We start from the raw sequence: 21,198 nt of genomic DNA, 5'->3' as shown, positions 1-21,198 counted from the left end.
AGCCTGGTCTGACTGATTCCCTTCAAAAGTCACTTAATCAACATATAAAGTCTATGTGCAGGCAATTAATTCTTGGTATAAATCTAGCTGTTAAGATAAGATAGGCTTTATTGATTTGACATTGAAGAAATTCACATGTCACGTCAGCTCAGAATCAGTAATCATAGGAAGAGGGTGTCAAGTAGGATGAGGTGCATCATTTGTATACACAGTGTGTCCTCGTTATACCCTGGATCAAAAAGGAGTAGGTAAGTAGAAGAAAAAAAAAATAATACAAAAGGAAATAAGGCAAAGGCTTACAGTTGCAGTTTAGTTACAGTCATTAGTGAACAAATAACACCATAAACACCAAGAACACAACAGACAACAAAAGGAGAATGTTTTGGAGACATTCATTATAGGATTAGGGCATACAAACCTTAAAAACTCTCAGAAAGCAGCTTTGTTTTCAACCCATCATCTGTAAATGGAAAGAACACAATTGCAAACATGACAGGTTTTTAATGATAACTAAACAAATATAACTTACAGGGAACAGGGGGAAGCACTGGACCCAAGGCAGCATAACGGAACCAGTGAAGAAAACTGATCTTCTAAGCTGAGCGAAGTTTGGAGAATGACATTAAATCCAGGTCAGCTACTCAGAGAAATTCTGAACAGCTTAGACAGAGAGCAAACAGGGAGAGTGACCGAAGGTTGATAATTAACACAGAGGTAGTTGAACTGCACACAAAGGAACGACAAACCAAAGGGAAAAACACTAACATGGATCTGGGAAAATAAATTAAATGCACAAAGAACAGAACAAATTGAACAGTTACTAAACTCAACAAAAAGAAATGAACTGATATGGCAAAACCCTTATAACGATCCTCATCAGCCGAATATGGTCGGATCAATAAAAAGGAAGTCAATAAAAAGGAAGTCAGTAACGATCTAAAACTGAAACAAAATTTAAGACCAAACCCAAACAAGCAAGAATCACAAGTCAGTCAAAAACTGACAGGCTGGCCAAAGAGAGGAATGATGAGGGCCCACGGTAACTTTGGAGGAGCTGCAGAGATCCACAGCCGAACCTTTTTGGCTCATGTTTACAAGAAGAAACAATGATAGCTAATTTACCCTGGTCTTATAATTATTTTTCATATGCTATAGTTTTTTTTAATATATTCTTGCATATATGTCTCTTTTCTGTTCCGCTGAAGTGTTAGACATATAGAAGTTTATATGTGAAATGCAAAAAATTTGTCACATGGACAAAAAGATATTTGGTAATTAGACTCCTATTCATGGACTGGGTTTAATAACATATTTTGTGTCTTCGTCAGGTAGTAAATGAAGCACATGTTTATACGGCTGAGGTTAATATTTACCCCATGCTGTCGATGTTTGAATCATTGGTAAAAAAACAGAAAAAGAAACAAAACATTGTTTTAGTTCAGTGTGGTCTGGTTTTACTGTAAGGAATAGAAAAACCAACCCTCCAGCCATACATGCAATTCTGGTAATATGATGTAATTATCTTTAAAGGGAGGGACCGCTGAGCCAAGGTGGTGATAGGCTCGCAGGGAAAAAGGGTTGGGATTGTATTAATAAAAGCATGGAACATGAAAGGTGGGACGTTTACCCCAGAGAGGAGCAGCAGAAACCTGAGCAAAGGAATTTAAGGTAAGATGACTTTATTTTTATGCTGCTGTATTTTCAAGTGGTGTACAAGTTTTCATTCAATACCTGCTGAGAAAAGAACAAATAAACTATACCTTTAAGAGACAAACAACAATACAAGAAAGAATAATGGAGGGTAAAAAAGCGAGGGAAAGCTGAGTATGTTGTGAATCTGAGAGAAAATTAACATGATTATGTTTTAAAAACAGGCGGTAAAGCCAATCTTGCCTCACAGCATTGAATATTTGCTCTAATTAAGAAAACGTGTAATAAGTAATGCTTTTTATTAGAATATACTTTCTATTTCAAAATTCATCAAACCCAGACACTCAAAAAAAAGCAAGTACAAAGAAAAAAAACGTGGCTGTATGAAAAGGTGAAACTCCAGGATCCCTGTAGCTGTTCTGCTTCATGCAGGAGCTTGTCTCTGACAAACTGGCTCAAACGTTTAGTGAGTTCAGAATGATGGTAATAGCACAATGGTAAAAGATTGAAAGCACATTTGTTCTCCAACTTTAAACCACAGTCATTAGATTTGAACTGTTGCTGGGTAAACATTCGCGTTGTCAGGGCAACAGCCAGACACCTGAGCTATTCACCGAGCGCTACGCCCTGTCTGAAGGGCCTGGCAAGCGGAGTCAGAGGGAGTGGATCCTCCTCTGCGTTACTCAGCCTCAGTGAGATTTCAGCGCCTGAATGCTTCACCCATGCGGCGTGTAATTACTCATTTAGTGGTTATACGCACAAGACGACAAACATGTTCCCCGAGGCCTGACTTAACTGCGACCTGATCCAGCCCAGCCAACTGGAACACAATGATTATGTCTGTGTGAGATAATATGTTGACAACTTGGTTGTCAAATTAGAGAATTTGCACTTTAAATACACAAAATATTACTTATTACAGATTGCCCCTGTAAACATGTAGATTGTTTATCTTTTTCTGATCAAGTATCAACTTTATTGTGAGGCTGATAACTGATCAATAAAATAGAAGTGTAATTTATATATATATATATATATTAAATATTTTTTTTAATTAATACATGTCTCACAAATGTTAATTATTCACCTGCATTCAATTTTGTTGCACTTGTTGTACCATGACAATAAAAATATTATATTCAGTTCTGGAGACATGTGATTGGTTGATGCCAAAGTTTTTTGCACAGTTTGCTAAATTCTGGTATCCTGGCAGCTGGCACCTTTCAAGCATTGCATTTTGTAGTTTCGAGAGGAAATCAGAACTTTTAGCTGGGTTTCACTTTTGTTGTAAGCTACTTTCCATAAACCTTGAAATCTGCAGGGTAAGGTGAATTTCTTTGATTTTTGTGTTTGGATCTGCATCTTATTTCATCATTAAATCTTAAATCAATGATTTATTGTTAAATAATTCAGTAATTCCATAAAAAGTCAAATTCCCCTATTATACAGAGTTATTTAGAGCAATACATTTCAAAATCATTGAATGTGTGAATATAGGTGTAGTGTAGTGTAACCCTCTTGATTACAGAAGACCAATAAAAATGGCTACAGAAATTGTGGGCCTACTGAAAAATCTGTGCGTACTGCTCAGTATATGCGATGGATACCGTTTCCAGGGCCCTGTTGCATGAATTGCTGAATTAATGCAGCATGGCATGGCGGTGATCAGTCTGTGGCTCTGCTAAGGTCATAAGGAAGCCCAGATACCTTCACCGTCAGCTTCATGTCAAGTAAGTTCCCTGGAATAGCAATCCCAATGATACCATGCTCATCAAAGCAAGTATTGGTAACGTTGGCAGTGTGGGCTTCCACCAAGTCCTGTTGAGAAATTAAATCGGTATATGCCTGCATGCAGTTTTATCTTAAAAGAGGGCTATGGCCTCCTGAGCAACAGTTTGGACCCTTCTCTCCTTTGTCCAAGTAGGACACTTCTGACATGGTCTGTGGTTGAGGAAGGAGCAGACACAATGTGACAGCTGGAGCTTGTGTTCTGGGTCCAGCTGTGTGTGGTCGGTCTTAAAGCTCTGACCACAGCTGCAGTCCACACCTTGTGAATCTCCCTCTGTCTCTTGAACTTCACTTCAAAACTATGGTTATACTTGTTGATTGAACCTGGCTGTTTAAACAGCCAGGTTCTTTATCAAAGACCCTTTGAAGCTTTTCCTTCTTGCAGAAGGTGCCCTTGACTGTCAGCAGTCCTCGTCATGATTGTGTAAGCAGAATTATGGTCACATCATAGAATTTTGTTTTTAAAAATCCACTGGTTTCTGTAATCAAGTTTTCAGAGAAAGTAGAACTGGGTTGTAGTTAGCCACAAGCCCTAATCATTCAAAATAACAGAAATAAACCCTGGAAATGGATCACTCTGTTTGTAAAACCTACATAATACATGGTTTTCATGTATTATGTAGGTCTCAGAGTAGTGTCTACCCTGCAGAGCTGACTTTAAAAAGTAGCACGCCATCCATATCTTTGTATGAGGGACAGAGAATAAAAATGGTGTTCAGTTACACACAAAGGTACAACCCCATGACTCACACACTGTTGCATAAGCGTTGTTGCTGATTCATGAATTAGTATGGCTGCTGGATTTCCTCACAGACACTCTAGTATGTCTGCGTTGGAAAAACTTCTGAAGCGTCATCTCCCTCAACAACGGCTCCCCCCAGGGATGCGCACTGAGCCCACTGCTTTTCACCTTGATGACCCAGGACTGCCGCGCTAGTTTCAGTACATATACTGCATCATTAAGACAACACAGCAGTAGTGAGTCTTGTCAGGGACGACAATGAACTAGCCTGCAGAGAGGAGGTGAAATCCCTGGTGGACTGGGGCGACAAAAACAATCTGACCCTGAATGTCAGCAAAACAAAAGAGAACGTTGTTGACTTCAGGAAAAAAAAATCAGTCAAGTCACACCCTCCTCCTCATCAACATCACCGCAGTGGAGGGAGTCAGAAACATCAAATACTTGGGGGTGCAGATCACAGACACTTTGACCCGGTTCGTTCACACCTCTGCTCTTGTGAAGAGAACACAGCAGCATCTGCACTTTCTGCGTCAGGCGAGAAGAGCAAACCTCCCCCACCTCCCATCCATCCCTTCAACTTTCTACAGGTGGAAAGTGGAGAGTGTACTGACCAGCTCCATCACAGTCCGGTTTGGGGCCTGCAATGCCTCAGACTGGAAATGTGTAGAGTGAGTGGTGAGGACAGGGAAGAGAATCGTAGGGACAGCCCTTCCCTCCATCTGTGACTCTGCTCATAGACAGACAACTATAAAAGCCCCCCCCCCCCCCCCCACCTCCATTATGGACTGTTCACCCTGCTGTCTTCTGGCAAGACATTCAGCAGCTTTAAATGCAGAACAACCAGATTGCACAACAGCTTTATGCTACAAGTCCTATAAAACTTCCAGTAATTCCCTCTCCCTTCCATGTAAACTAGTGACTTTACATGGACTCTGTGAACTCTATTGCACTGAGTAACTGTACTATCGTCATTATCATATGGTCCTTTTATTGTTGCAATACATCCTTCAGTTACAAGTACTTGTACTACTTGCTGTTTCTTTTATGTATCTGCACCATGCAATACATCCTCCTGCTAAATATACTTGCACTATTCACATTGTCTGCACATAACTTTCCTGCACATAAAAAAATATTTTTTGGTTTGCTGCTACATTCCTGACAAATACTCATATTTCTCTTTTGTCTTCCTTTTGTACCCGGAGCCTGGCAGCAAAATCTACATTGCGAATGTGCAGTTGAATGAGAAATAAAGCTTGTCTAAGTCCAAAAGTCCAAGTCTAGTATGTTACAAAGAACTATGTGATGGGTATTTTGTGGATACAGGATAAAGACACTGTGATATAATCTTTCTTTTTGTTTATTTTTCAGTTTAAGAAGACAGTGATTCTCCCTACTATGATGCCTACAGCTGAAGGCATGTCCCACATGATACCCTGCCATGTTCTGAGAGTTGGTCAAACCATCTGCCTTGAATCATCGCAGGAAAATGTTTCTCAGGCACCTGGTCTGTCAAAGCCAAATTGCCAACTTGATGACCCCAATCTCGACATGACCTTGGAAAATCTCAATCAAATAATGTTGGAACTGGATCCTACTTTCGAACCGATCCCGGTCAACAAGAGCCCCACTTGCAGGAGCCCTCCAACAGGTACATGGTAGCTTCTTCTTCTTAAATTAGAACCTAATCTTAAAATTGTCGTTTATTTCTATAGCACATTTCATCAACAAGATAATTGAAAGTACTTTGAATGATGAAAACATAAGTGCATTGCAGTGGCATAATAAATGAAAGGAAAAAAACTGGATCATAGACTAAAATGTATCATATTTGGTTCTGATTCCAAGAATGCATCATAGACTTAAACCAGAAGACCTGAGTGCCTTTGATATATTTAGATGCTAAGCCATTCAGTGTATTATAGAGTAACTTAAGCATTTAAAGTCTATTCTCTGAGATACAAGGAGCCGGCGTAAGGACTTTAGAACTGGGGTGATGTGCTCTACTCTCTTAGTTTTAGTGAGGACGTACACAGCAGCCTTCTGGATCAGCTGCAGCTGTGTGATTGACTTTTTAGGCAAACCTGTGAGGGAACTCAATTTGACTAAAGATAAAGGCATGGATGAGTTTTTCAGGATCCTGCCGGGACATTAGTTATCCCTGGAAATGTTCTTCAGGTGGTAGAAGGCCAACTATGTGATTGTCTTTATGTGCCTCTGAAGGATCAAGACAGAGTCTGTCAGATTCCATCAAGATTTTAGGCCTAGCTGTAGTAGCTGAAGCTAGGTGCTGACTCTTGATATCTCTATTAAAAAACCCCAAAACAATTACTTAAATTTAGTTTTTATTCAGTTCAAGAAAATTATGGCACATTTATGCATTGATTTATTCTATGCATTTACCCGCCATTCCCTGGTGACATTGTAATGTAGAGCAGTATGACATCTGCAATAGTTATGGTAACTTACCTTATTGTTTTTTTTATAATCTAGTGGGAGCGTGTAGAAATTAAATTACTGAAGATGGAACCTTGAGGAACCCCTCATGTAATTTTTGTCAACTCTGATGTAAAGTTACTTAAAGACACAAAGTCCCTATCATTCAAGTAAGACTAGCGCTTCCTTTTTAGTGTTTGTGGACTATCTTGTCCACGAACACATTTGGAAGAGAAAAGTTATACTCAAGATTTATTAAGACAAAATCCATCTGCCATGAAAAATGTCTGTGATCAGGCAGAACATGCATCTTTAGGCCATTTGCTGAGTATCAGCAGTCTGCTGAACATAGTAGAGGTCCTGTGAAAAACACCTTGATATTGACACCTTGAACTTCATTCAACAAATGAATAAAATCCTCTCTAAAGATTTCTGATTGTTGCTTCACAACATCAATGGCTCCTGTATGGTGAAGTGTTTTGGTATCAGATTCTTATCAGTCTTTTCTCCGAGATATCACAAACCACAATCTTGACAAAGTACTTTAGGGTTTTACTTGCTGCACAAGCGTTTAATCTCATTCATCACCCACTATCAGGGTTTGTGATCTGGTGGCTAGTTCTTTTTGAAGTCGTTTTAGAGGAAATTTTAAACAATTGATAATGAGTGTGATTAACATTTTTATCAGAAAAACAGAGGAAAACATCCTCTGCACAACATCTTCTTTGTCCAACATACACATTCTCATTAGGCATTGTAGATTCTATACTTTATTTTCGTGCTACTACTACCATGTACCAAATTATACAGTTGTGAATAGATATCAGTCTGCTAAGAACATGTAAAAATAAAACTAAAGAGGAACGCAGACTACAACTTTTTCTCGCTTTTAAATCAAGCTCAGAAAATGCTTTTTTTTCCAAATGAAAAAGGAACTAAAGAAAAAAAAAGCCTGCATGCAGTTGTAAGCACTGATGCCTTACAGTAATAAGGTACTGGGTTTGAGTCCCGGCCTGGGATCCTTCTACATGGTGTTTGCATGTTTTCCAAATCCTGCCCCCACCCCAAAAGTAGAGCCAAAGCTTTTACCAACACAGAGACCACTTCAAAGGTAAGTCTTCAGAAAGTTATTTTAATTCTAAAGATACACCTTCAAATATAATTAACATAAGATTCTGAAATAATCTTAGAATGACCTAACAAACAACACACTCCCAAACATACAAACTAAAGAGTTTTATAGAAATAGACATTCACAGACGAACAACAATATTGTAGTTAATTTAAAATAACTAATTTCCTCAGATGCAACTGCAGTTTTGATACCTTTTAGTTCTACATAGCAACCTTTCAGTCATTCATAGCAACACGCCACATTAACACAGACACAACTACACAGGCACAAAGATGAGGGGCTGAGTGCTTGGGAGGTTGGATGGTCGTCTTTTGCCCCCGTCTCTGTGCCTGGGCTGATATGGGAGGGACATTGTGGTGCTGTTACTGCAGAGGTATGCTCAATGTCATGGTTTGGTGAGGGCATGGCTTTCTTGAAGCTTTATATCAGGTGGGATTGTATTGTGCCCTCCTTCCTTCTGATCTCTGGCTGCCGTGCTGGAGACGCTCGGGCACCGGGTTGACCTACCCAAGTCTTGGCCTGTGCCGGGGGATGTGACTGCGGCGCTGTGTTCAGGTGGTTTGATGACCTGCATCTCTCCTTGTGCCTGTGGCTTAGGGGTTGCAGCTCCTGTGCTGCAGACCTACAAATGTGTCGGGCTTCTGGTTAGTCTGTGGTGACGCCCGCCGTCTGTCTTCTTGAGACCCCTGCGGCTTTTGGAGACCAAAGTTACATGCCCCGAGCTGCTCTTCGGTGCGGAATGTTGCAAAGTTTCCACGCCTTTCACTGCTCCATCAACTTTCCACCTCCCCATCCGCACACATCCGCCCACCCTTTTCGTACACCCAAACAAATAACCAAAATAGTTCAAGGTCCGATATACACAGGTTCCTGTTTCGTTAATGTGGCCTGTCTGCTTTGATGCCAGATGCAGTCTTGAGTTACTAAAGTCAATTACCGAATTAGGGCTCCATGTTGAGATATCCTTAATGCCGAGTAAAACGTTCCTGGTACATGTAGGCAAACAAGCTTATCTATATGGTATGCCTCAAAGACTGGAATAGAAGGATCAGAGAAAAACCTGCAGCGATGATTCAAAGGTACAAAACCATTTCAGAATACCTACTGTTCTTCTTAATGTTCTGTTAGTCCGCTCAATTTATTTGTGAGCCTTTTTTTGCTATATTTATTTTGATTTTAAAGGGGTAAACAGGTTTATCTTTGCATTCAGTTGTTGTGGTGGTAACCTTTGGCACAACAGTGACGGGCGATTCTGCAACACAACCAGTCAGCCTCGTAAAGACTAAAGCGCCTGCAGCCTTTGAAATGTAGTCACCTTCCGTTGCATATTAAATGTTTTAATCATGTCGGCATTGCGCGACATCTGCCCGGATTGAAACCACACCCCGGCAGGAAAGGTAACCACATAGTCATGCGTTTGGGGCGATGCGACCGGGCCTCCGCTGACAAACTGCCGCCATAGGAGACTGTGTACAAGAGGCACGGCAGTGTAAAAATCGATTTCCTGTTGCTCGCGCTTTGTTGAAAAGACGTTTTGCTCATATTTCTTGAAACCGTCAAGTGAGATGGAGGTGAAAAGGTTTACAGGAAATCAGCAGCAGAAGGAGGCTTTTAAGAGGCATTTTCTTGGGTGGCAAAAAGAGAAGAGAGAATTTCTGTGCCACGTTGATGAGTTCTCATTTCCCATTTCTGCAACATATCACCTTGAACCAAACTGCCACGATGCATGTCTTCACATGTAGCAGATTTAGCTGTCTACGAGCATGTTAGTCATTGACTTTGTCACTTCTATTTCAAAAGCCACCCACCCTTCTCCAAAGCTGACTGGAATGTAAGGCGTTTTTTTCCTACAGCCATATGTTCACTCTGTGCTCGTCAGCACAATGAGGCAGACACATACTCAACAGTCCAGGAACAAGCTCAGACTCCTCTTTTTTTTCTGTTATTGCAACAGCAGAAAAACGCCTTGGAAAAGCAATTAGTTTGGAAAGGACTCCTCTGCATGTTCCTGCAAGACAAATGTGAACGTCTCTAAGAGGGCAATTTCTCCGTTTACAGAAAGAAGGCCGGCCCATGGTGCAAACAGAGAAGCAAAGACAGACATGTTCTGGGACGTGCGATGCTTTCATATGCTTTGTTATGTAACTTTTAAAAACACTATAATGATCAAGGCTCTCCTTTCCCTCCTCAGGCTCCTTGTGCTCAGATGACTCCAATGGCGCCTCCCACTGCGTGCTGATTCCCAGAGGATGTCCTCCCAGCTCGTCGCCTGCTGTGTCGCCCAGTATCCCCATCCCCACGCCCAGCATGCTGAGATGCAGCCCCAGCAGCACTCTGGTGTTCTCCACCTCCCCTTCGTCCTCCCTGCCACCTCTTCCGTTCGGAAGTGCTCCCAGGCGGAACCGTTCACCAAAAGCCGACCTGGCCTCTTCCCCAGGATCACTGCGCCTGTCCAGCTCCAACAGAAACAGTGCCACCTCGCTCACCTCCATGTCCACGTGTTCAGATACCAGCTACATTATGGGCAGGTAAAAAACAATTAAAACATTGTGTGTTTTATTGTGATTTTTATCTCTTAGACCAACAGAATGTGTATGGTTGTAAAATTAAACAAAAAAAAAATAAATGACACATTGTTTTAAACATTTTCTTTTTCCAAATAAAAGAAATCGAAAAATGGGGCCTGCATTTGGATTCAGCCTCCTGGTTCAGGCCATATTTGAACATCTACAAATATGGAACATTTCTGCCCATTCTTTGTAAAATAGCTCAAGCTCAGTTCCATTGGATGGAGAGGATCTTTAAATATAAATGTTCAACTCTTGTCACAGATTCTCTATTGAATTTATGTCTGGACTTTGACTGGGCCATTGTAACTCATGAAGATAATTTGATTTAAACCGTCCCATTGTAGCTCTGGCAGTATACTTAGGGACATTGTCCAACTAAAAGCTCCTTGGAAGCCTTTAACTGGCTTAAAAGGATTCAAGATTCCCCTTTTAAGTAACTCCCATCAACTGTGACCAGTGTTCCCCTTTCCCCATAGGGCTGGTGTTTCAAAAGTTAGTTTTACTCCAGGTCAGTGCCCACGGAGCATTTATTTAGAACTGATATAAATAATAATAATAATAATAAAAAAACTTAAGCAAAGGTTTGAGAAAAAAAACACCAGGGATGATATTTACAAAAGGGTAAATGAGTGACATGAACATGGTGGATCTGTAAATTAGGAGCAGGAGTGAGAAAAGAGCTTGAACTAAAAATACAGGAAAAAGTAGAAGAAAATGAAACAACAACAACGGCAACGACAATCAACGTACACAAAAAAGCCTCAAAATGAAACCAGGAGTTTCAGTATAACTAGGAAACAAAGCCAGTTGTCATGCGTTGCCAAGGAACTAACAACAGACAGGAGGCACCAAGGATCAAGTGTCATTTATGGGTGTGTGAAGGTTTTACATAGACCAGCCAAAGAGACGTTGATGAAATTTCAAAAATATATTCTTAATTTATTACAAAAATCCAAAAATTATAAATTTGGGCCCAAAAACTGAGGTCAACATAACAAACTACAACTCAGGTAGTAACACAAAGAACTCAAGCACAAAAAACTGACCTAACAAACAAGACATGAGGGGGAACTTAAATAGTGGCTGATCAGACCACTGCTAATTCACACACAGGGGGTAGATAAACACACATGAACTTAAACAAATACTGGTCAGCACATAACTAAATCTTTAAATTGGATAAATATTACTATTAAACTAAGTTACAAAAAGAAGATACATTAAAGAAATGGTAAAATTAAATAAACTAAAGGCAAAATTTCCCCTTCCTCTGGCAAACAAATGGAACGACCCGCTGATGAAGTTTGACAGCCATCAGCTGGAGCTCATCTGTATGATTTCAGCTTCCGGGCCAGAGGAAACTGGTAACTCAAAAGAAGAAAATGAATTTGTTGCATTTAACAAAATACAAGAGAACTGACAAACAAAGTTAACTAAATGTGTGCACTGCAAATAGTTAACTAAAGTGTCAGACTAATGAAAACAATTTTAAAGAGATGAACCTAAACTATTCACTAATCAATATGTAAAGTAATATTAAAAAGAATAACAGAAACCCTTTACCATTCCTGTCCCTGTGTGACAGTTGGAACAGCTGTCACAGGGTGACATGAGTTTGGGGAAGAAATCAAAAACGGGAAATGTGCTGGAATGATGACAGAGAAAAACTGGATACCAGGCACAGAAACCACAATAAGAACTGAAGGCAAAGAACGATCTGACAGTGACTGGATTTAACATCGCTACAGGGAGGAATGTTGGTGGAATAAGAAGTTGCCGAGAGATCGAGAGATCACGGATGAGGAAAAGTTTAGGTGTCTTATATACCTATTTTACCTATGTTTATATCCAATACTATATATATATATATATATATATATATATATATATATATATATATATATATATATATATATATATATATATATATATGTATGTATGTATGTATGTATGTATGTATGTATGTAAATACTGTATATATGCATTAAATGCAATTCAACTCCACCGCAGAACCAAGCAGCTGCAAATATAAAAGCAGCAATAAAGTTTGCCTGTTACTGTAATTGGGAAATTGTAAAGGCATGCGTTACTATGCATGAACAAAAAAAGTGACATTATTTCTCTGGAAAGGAAAGTGATTTTGAAAATATTATTAATTTTATTATAAAATTTAAAAAAAGCATATTCTGACTGTGGGAAAAATTAGGACACCCTACCCCTTAGCTAGATATCTAACTTATTGTCAGAAATTCATTCGGTGAGATGGTTCTTGTTGCCATATACTAGTCTCTGACATCAGTCTAAGGAACATCACTCTATATACCACTCCTTGCTTTTTAAAAAATTGCCTCATTTAAAAAATTACATTTTACAACGCATTTCTAAAACAGAGGATTTTCTTTAGCTTGAATTATTTGTTATATCCTTTGAAATTTGTAATATTGTTGAAATCATTAATATTTACTGTATATGTGAAAAGATGTTTTTCATGACTGTGTACAACTGCTGCTTTTATAAGCTGCAACTTAGTGTTAGCAAAACTTGAGTATACCTTAGGCCGGATCAGGGAGCTAATTGCTGCAGCCAGTCTTAAAGGTGAAAACAACATGCAGCATATTCGAGTATCTGTGAAAAGAGCATTGGAGACTTGTACCAAAAAAAAAGTTAAAAAGCATTGAGTAACATTGGTGGTATTTTGTTTGCCCTCAGCGTGGCTTTGAAGAAAATGGTGTCAGCCACTTACTACCATGAAAATAAAAAGCTGTGATGTAGAGCTCATAAGCAACGATCAAAAACAGTCATCTACCTCGACCGACTGGGGGTTAGAGAAGACAGAGCAGAGACACAAAAAGCACACATTGATCCAGGAATCCTTTCTATGATTTATGGTAATAGCAGATGATCTGCCTCCCCTGGATGATGTCACAGCTAACAGAACGCCAGACCAGGTGTACCTACTATGAAGAAAAAAAAGACAGAGAGAACAAGTTAAAAGTTGAAATATCAACAAACAATGCAAATTGGAGAACAGTAGGAGAAATAGACCCTTTGTTCCATGTCTGGAACTTCTGAGTACTCCTGCAAGGCAGGAGTAATAGTAGTAGTTAAAAGTACCATTTATTCAAGCGATATTTGTTGTTGAAAGTATTAAAATCACTGACTTGAAGTTATTATTTTGACAAACAAGCTAAATTATGAAAGAACTGTGATGATATCTGACATTTTCTCGCTTTCCAGCAACCTGTCCCTGGCTGAAGACCTGGACTCTCCAGAGTCCGTCCCTTCTGGAGCCCCAGGCTCCTTCGGCGACGGCTCCAGTTGTCAGCCGTCTGGCATCAGGCCCTCGCTGACAAAGCGGGATCATCTACACGAACCGCACAGCAGAGGAGCCAACAGCAGTCCTGCTTCACTCGCTGGCTCCCAGACAGATATTCCCCTGCTGCTGATCAATGGAGCGCCACAGTCAGACCCGCACCTCTTTGGGTCAGAACCCGACCTGATCCACAAAGTCCCCGCCTCTCCCTCAAGACGGAGGTGTTTTCAAGCCAGCTTCACGGGCAGCCAGCCATCTATGAAATTTGTCATGGACACGTCAAAGATTTGGTTTCGTCCACACATCAGCAGAGCGGAAGGTACGGTGGTCCTCAATGGTGGTCCTATGTGAAAAGGCAGTGCGTAAAAAAAAATAAAAATAATTGAGGATAAACATGAAGCCCTTTTTCGTAAACTGTTTCGTTCCAGCTGACGCCTTTTTAAAGGACAAGGAAGCTGGGACATTTGTAGTGAGAGACAGCACTTCGTACAGAGGAAGCTTCGGTTTGGCCATGAAAGTGGACCAATCCCCCACCACCTGCACAGCTGCTGGCTATCCAGGTAAACTGCTGCTAATGTTTCAGGTTCTTGAGAGACTGGGGCAGCTTGGAATAGACTAATAAAAGGTGTGAAATTAAGTATTTTCCATCCATCCATCCTTACAGATTCTGGTTTTTGTAGCTTGACACCTAAAGTTTGGCTACTGTAAAAATATCCGCCATAACTCAAGTAATCCTGGTTTTGAAAAAGGACCGGCACCTCTGGAAACCCTGCAGAGAGGGACTAAGAGACAGATTTCCTGTCCAGTCTGTGTCTAAAAAAACACACATGCTGTTTTAAACTGCTTTTAAAATGTTTGGGCAGAAACAGGAACCAGAAAGTCTCAAAGCCACAACTCCCACAGTCAAAGACAAAACAATGCAAACACACAATACGCCGTGGAAACTGAACGTCATCTTACGACATGCAGCAGTCTGCGGTGAAGCAGGGGACAGTGCCAGTGATTTCTTTTTTCCACCCACAGCGCGCGTTGTGTAAACACCAAAGAAAACTGGGTGTTCGTGGCTCTGTAAGCAATCAAACAAAAAGGTCTCAATTACTTCTCCCCCAAATCTGTCAAGTTTTAAACCTAATTACAACACAGACATTTGGAAGAGATCGCTCCTCATGCAAGGCATGTTTCAAAAATGGGTGGGTGGTGAGAAACCGTCCTTTAACAGGGCAACGACTAGAAGATTGTCCAGTTACAACATCTTAAAATTCTATAAATAATGCTGTCCATGAAACAAAGATTGTTAAAATAAAAAGTTTGTGCAAAATTACTCATTCGCTATAATAAATAAGGGTATCAAGCAGTAAAAAAAAATACTTTTAGGAACTCGGCTTTGCCAATGAATACCTTGCGGATGAGCTGAAACAGAGAGAAAGATTAAAACAAGATGTTTCGAAACCGGGGGGGGGGGGATAAATGTTGTCGTAAAATAACTTTTATGACAACGTCAAGTTCCTGCTTGCAGAGCTGGCTGCAACACAGGCAGGTTTACAACTTGTGGCGGTGTACCCTCCTTGAAATTATAAGTGAGAACACAATGTTGCTCGTTTACCGGCCAAGATGCATGAATTTTTTGTAGCGTTCAAAGCTTTTATTGAAAAATCTAAAGTTTTCCCAGTTACGCTACCCCTTTGTGATTAGAAAGGTTTATCAGGAAACGACATGCAGACGCTGGGAGATCACTCTGCTGTGAGGCCTTGGTGTTCCCTCTAATTGACGTTACATCCTTTATTTGTCATGTCCTTGCATGGCATACATCCACACATTTTCTATACCCACTTTGCCATGCAGAGCCGTGGAGGGGCTGGTGCCTATGTCAGTGGGCGAGAGACGGGGTTTACCCTGGAGAGGCAGCCAGTCTATCAACGGGCAACACAGAGACACAAAGGACAAACAGTCAGCCACACACATCCAAGGGCCATTTAGAGTGACCCAATTAATCATTATTTTGGACTGTGGCAGGAAGGACATGCAAACACCATGCAAAAAGAGCCCAGGTCAAACCCAGGGACCTTCTAGCTGCCTAGCATACAGATACTGCTTCTGACCGAGGGGAAACCTTGAATTTGGGCAGAGATTCTTAGAGTCTTGGGAATATCAAGTCAAGTTGGAGTGAAGCATACTGTTTACTGTCAGAAAGCTAAGTCATGGGCTCTCCAACAGCATAGTGACCAAAAACATGCAGCTAAAAGACCTTGCTATGAAGCTACACGACTCTCCTGGAACCCAGGTCTTTATACTACTCAACATCTAAGGAAAGATGTGAAAACGGTGAACAGAACCCTTCAAACCTTGAGCCTGAGCGGTTTGCTCAGGACGACCTGTTAACTGGTGCAAACACCTCATTGTGAAGATGAGAACCCTTGTTGGTGGAGATTGCTGCAAAAGGTGTTGATGCAAAAATATAAAAATGAGGGTACCATCTCTTTTCACCCAATGCTATTTTGTTTAATTGTCTGTTGCTCTACATTCACCTTTGTTCGAGAGGCGTATTATGACCAAAAGAACAAGATCGATGGATGGATTGTTACTTTCAAAATAGTTCAGATAGCTTTGATTTTTTTTTTTTGGAGGGGTTTATGTTGAAGGGATACCAACACATTTGTCCACATCTGACACGCACCGATAACTACAGGCAATGTTGAGTGGCCAGTGAACTTGACATGGAGTTGTTCTAACTGTAAGAAGAGACTTGAACACCATGAAAGGAACATTTCGCCTCCACAGAAAGGCTCTGTGCAGGAGTTGAACCCAGGGATGTCTTGTTTTGAAGCAAATAGCGCCAACCACCAGACTACTAAACTGCTCTGCAACACACCTGGAAACACAAAACCCATTTTTTGAAGGAATCTTCATTCTGTTGGTGTTCCAGTCTAAATTTGTGGTGCAGTAATTTTGTATTCTATTGTTCCAAGGCTCAAATACAGATTTCTTTGTATTCAACATATCTGATAAACTCAGTGTTGTTTCCCTGAGTCTTTGGGTTTTCTAACATAAATGCCATTGATTGAACTTGTTGATATTTGTTTTCATGTGGTGCTTTGTACTTGACTTCTCCTGTGTGCTGTGGCGGGCAGACATTTTTTTGTGACATTTGTGCTTTTATGCACACAGGAGAGAGCAGCTCAGATCTTATCAGGCACTTTCTGATTGAATCATCCGCTAAAGGCGTTCGCATCAGAGGTTCTTCTCAGGAACCATACTTCAGTGAGTAAACTTTCCACTTTTTCCTTTCTGAACTAAAAAAAAAAAAAAAAAAAATCCCTCTGTGTTTAACATTCAGGTCTTGCTAATGACATGAAAGCTGATTCATGTTTGCGGGATTGAGTAGGTCTTTTTTCAAGAAACGGTGTTTTCAGGTTTGTCCTTCTAACCACAGAGACATGATCACAAATGTATTTTTTTGACATTTTGCTGCTATTGGACAAAGGCCATTGTTCCTCTGGCGGCTTCAGTGATTGTTGACTGAAACTCTCCAATGCTCAACCTTCAACCCTCTGTGGAAGAAATCAGTTTGAAGGACAAGTAGAGGAATCACATGCACTCTAAATTTTTGTGGTAAAACATGCATGAGAAAACTGTAAACATTCTTGCTATTTTGTCAGCCGCTTACCTAACTGTGGAAAGAGTAGGCTCTGTGACGGCAACCTTTCGAAGTTCTCTTCCAAAATGCTTTGCCTTGAGAAAAGCGTGCTATTTTTTTTTTGTGCTAATTTCATGCTATCTTGAGATAAGATCAGAAAATCTGAGTCAGCAGCCTCTCTGTCTGCACTTAACCCGGATGACAAGATAGATTTTTAATGAGAAAATTTGGACAACTCAAACAACTCTGTCCACCCCCCCCCCCAACCAGAATTTCTCTCTGGTTTTCAAAACTGGGATTGCTCTGATTGCTGTTTAGTAAATTCAAGCCTTTCTCTGGCATCTCTTTAAATGAATCTTAAACAGCCATGACTGTATAAAGAAGAAAAACTTTAGCTGTTTTGTAACCACTTGGTATACCTCGATGACAGGAACTTCCTTCTAATCAAAGGTTTACCCTGGGCGTTCCTTTTTTTTCATAAACCTTTGTCCTTTGGACCTCATCCTTTCATACCTGAGTTATTTAAATCAAAAGGTTCCTGCTGATAATTCAGATTATGCTCACTTTAATCTGATATTTCTGATCAATACATATATGCTGTGTGTAACTCTCCTTATATGTTTTTGGTCGATATTTTTGGTTTGTAATCTAAAATGTTCGTGACAAAAAACTGGCAGAAATTTTAAACAAGATTTCTGATGCCAATTATGTCAAATAAATAAATAACTAAGGTGTTTTTGGAAAAATCTAGTTATTGTACAAAATGTGTCCTTTGCTAATGTTAGATAAAATAAATGTGAAAAAAGCTGATCCCTGACATGTGCTAAACCGAAAGATGTTGATTGTTCTTGCAGGCAGTCTCCCAGCTTTGGTTTACCAGCACACGATCTCTGCCTATGCGCTACCCTGCAGACTACTGCTAAATCACCAGGGTATGTCAACTTTCAGTGCAAGACGTGCGCCGACGCTACAGTGCGCAAAACAATAGAGATATTTGCAAAAGAAACAGAGAAACTGAGCTTCTCTTCTAATTTATTCACAGATCTGGACACAACAGGGGAGAAAATGAATGAAAAGGCATCATCGCAGGACAAAAGTAAAACAGGTGAGTCAAGCTAACATGATGACTGCATTTCTATGAAAGAGGGTCAAATATTTTATGAGCCTAATGGTACTTAGAAATTCTTCAGTGGGACACGGGAAAAACATAAAGTAAGACAATTACTTCCACATCCCTGCTTCAAGGAATATTTTAAGTTCTTTAAGTCTGCAATAAATCTAAAGTAACAGTTGGAGTTTTAAAAAGGTCCTTTTTTTTTGGTTGCGCTTTTGCAAATGTAACTTATTTGGCTTGTGAAATAGAGCAGAAAAGAACTAAACTGGGTGTTTGATCTCTTTCGCAGCCAGCAATTTTGTCTATCTGAATGCCGTTCCCACTGAGATGCTGACGGGCCCCTGTGCCGTGCAGAGGGCTGTGTCCTCCACGCTTGAGAAGGCACCCGGTTCTTTCACACCGACAGTTGTCAACATGAAGGTGTCTCTGAAGGGTGTCACACTCACTGATATCAACAGGAAGTAAGAAAAGTCAACCTGGCGGCTTGACACTAATATTTTTACCTACAGCATGCAGCAGGATCCTGCTGGTGTTGAGGTGTGGTTGGTGCGACGCATTTTTTGCCAAAACCTGCTCTCGTTTCTTTTTGCAGGCTCTTCTTCAGGCGCCACTACCCTGCTTACCTCCTTAGCTACAGCGGCGTAGATCCAGACAATCGACCGTATGTTTGCACAACACATTCACAGATTCCCTTTGGAGATTTGATGCATGCATTTTTTTTTTTTTTTTTTACATTTATCTTAGAGCTCACACATTTGTTGTTTCTTCTTCAGGTGGTTGAAAGGAACAGGTTTCAGCGCAAGGTAACCCACACCTAAAACTTCTCATATTTTTGCTTCTGTTGGTACTTTTGCACAAATGCAACTAACCAGATGTCTCGCCTTCTCTGCAGGATGTTTGGTTTTGTGGCAAAAGGTGTCGAAGCTGGCATGGAAAATGTTTGCCATGTTTTTGCAGAATGTGACCCCTTGCAGCCCTGTGGCAAAGCCGTCGAGTTTATTCAGGCTGCCATAGACAAGCAATAGACAGCCAAACTCTGATAGCCTCCTACTGCCTGTCTTACTCTGTGCTGCCTTACTGACTGAGCGCTCCTAAATGCTGGTTAAAGTGCGTTTTACTACTGCTGATAAACTGGTCAGGTTACTGTCTTTTCTGGACTGAAATACCAGATGAAAAACTGACTTAAAGCAAAACACTTCAGGATCACATCCTGTTCCTTCAAGTCCCACGCAGAAATGAATGTATTTTTAGCTCAGGACCATAAAAAAACAAGATTTGTAACAAATAAAAAAGATGTGTTTAAAATTTTTCAACCTTGTAAAAATAATTACCTACCCCAGACAAGAACTTTAATGCAACTTTTTATGTCTTAAAGTTCCAGGAACCAGCACCTTAACTTGATTCCCTGTGTTTGTCCTATTTTGTGATGTACAGTGCCATGCAAAAAAATATTTATACCACTTAAACTTTTCCACATTTCGTTATATTACAACCACAAACTTCAGTGTATTTTATTGGGATCTTATGTGACAGACCAACAAAAAGCATTGCAGTATGTAAAGTTTTTTTGTTTTTTCACAAAAAAGTATAAGGTCTAAATTTGTATGTAGCCCATTTACATCTATTCCCCGTAAATAAAACAGAGTGCAACCAACCGCCTCCAGAATGCACCTAATGGGAGACACTGCAGAGTCCCCCTGGGTCTAATGTCTTCCCAGCACAAAAGCACACATCCTGTTTAGGCCTCAGAGGGTTTTCAGAAAGCAAACGCGAACAAACAACATTGTAAAGAGCAAAAAACGCAGCAGGCACGCCACAGATAAAGTTGTGGAGAAGTTTAAAGCATCTTTAGGTTTTAAAACAATATTTCAAGTATTCAACATCTCAGGGAGCACTCCTCAGTCCATTCACCAGTCATGACACAGTTGCAAATATTCCTAGACATCCGTCGAAGCTGACACGAGCAATAGCAGAGAATGAGCCAACGCTCACATAGTAACTCTAGAGGAGCTGCAGAGATCCAAGGTTTCGGTGGCACTAAAGGTTGCACAGTTCATAAATCCTGCAAGAAGAAATTAGTGGTTGAAAAAAAAAAAAACAATTATATGAAGTATGATTTACAGGTTGGCACAAGCCATGCAGGGATGTGGAAGAATGTTGTTTGGGACAGTGTGTGAAAAACTCTTTGAGGTGGTAAACTAAAACTACACGTCCCCTTGAACACATCAACCCCGGAGTGAAATATGCTGGCAGCATCCAGCTGGAGGGATACTTTTCTTCAGCAGGGACTAGGAAGCTGATCAGAGTTGATGGGGAGCCATTTACAGGACAAGACTGGAAGAGAACCAGTCAGAGGCTAAGACAGACGTCACACAGGACCCTTAGTGCAGCTGAGGTTCAACTTCCAGTGGAACAACAACACTAAACACACAGCCAGAGCTACAACTGATCAGATCAAATCATATTCATGTGAAGAAATGCTCCAGTTTAAGTGTTGTCTAAAGGGGATAAACACATATGGGCATCATACTTCCCAGAACTTGTTTGTGCACAAAAACAAAACAAGAAAAAAAGAAAATCATGTTGCATTTCCTTCCACTTCCGCCCTACGAAAAAACACATCAGAATTGGTGGTTGTAATGTGACAAAATGTGGAAAAATCCCCAAAGGTTTCTGAATGCAAGGTAGTGTAAAATGACTTTTAAATCCTACTGATCACTCAGACTGTGTTACTGAGAGATTTAGACTTGAAACTCTGATACGTCCATTCCTTTCTAAGCAGGATATGTGGAGACACCCTCACTGGATCAATCTGT

The 21,198-nt window shown here is 40.4% G+C and overlaps 1 protein-coding gene across 1 annotated transcript; it reads left to right on the top strand.

Annotated features, from left to right (window-relative positions):
• The first annotated feature begins 1,627 nt into the window (after positions 1-1,627).
• LOC105921124 (tensin-4) lies at positions 1,628-20,999 on the top strand. The gene is made up of 12 exons (XM_036137078.1): positions 1,628-1,668; positions 5,552-5,831; positions 9,943-10,279; positions 13,559-13,953; positions 14,063-14,194; positions 16,800-16,892; positions 18,123-18,200; positions 18,311-18,373; positions 18,672-18,843; positions 18,975-19,043; positions 19,156-19,185; positions 19,275-20,999. Exons 2-12 carry the CDS (start codon positions 5,579-5,581, stop codon positions 19,405-19,407), a joined length of 1,755 nt encoding a protein of 584 aa, XP_035992971.1. The 5' UTR covers positions 1,628-1,668; positions 5,552-5,578; the 3' UTR covers positions 19,408-20,999.
• Positions 21,000-21,198: the final 199 nt, after the last annotated feature.

The sequence above is a fragment of the Fundulus heteroclitus genome, chromosome 5 (genome assembly GCF_011125445.2).
Source record: "Fundulus heteroclitus isolate FHET01 chromosome 5, MU-UCD_Fhet_4.1, whole genome shotgun sequence".
NCBI lineage: Eukaryota > Metazoa > Chordata > Actinopteri > Cyprinodontiformes > Fundulidae > Fundulus > Fundulus heteroclitus.
The sequence above is the reverse complement of the archived record's forward strand: the minus strand, read 5'-3'. Positions and strand labels throughout refer to the sequence as shown.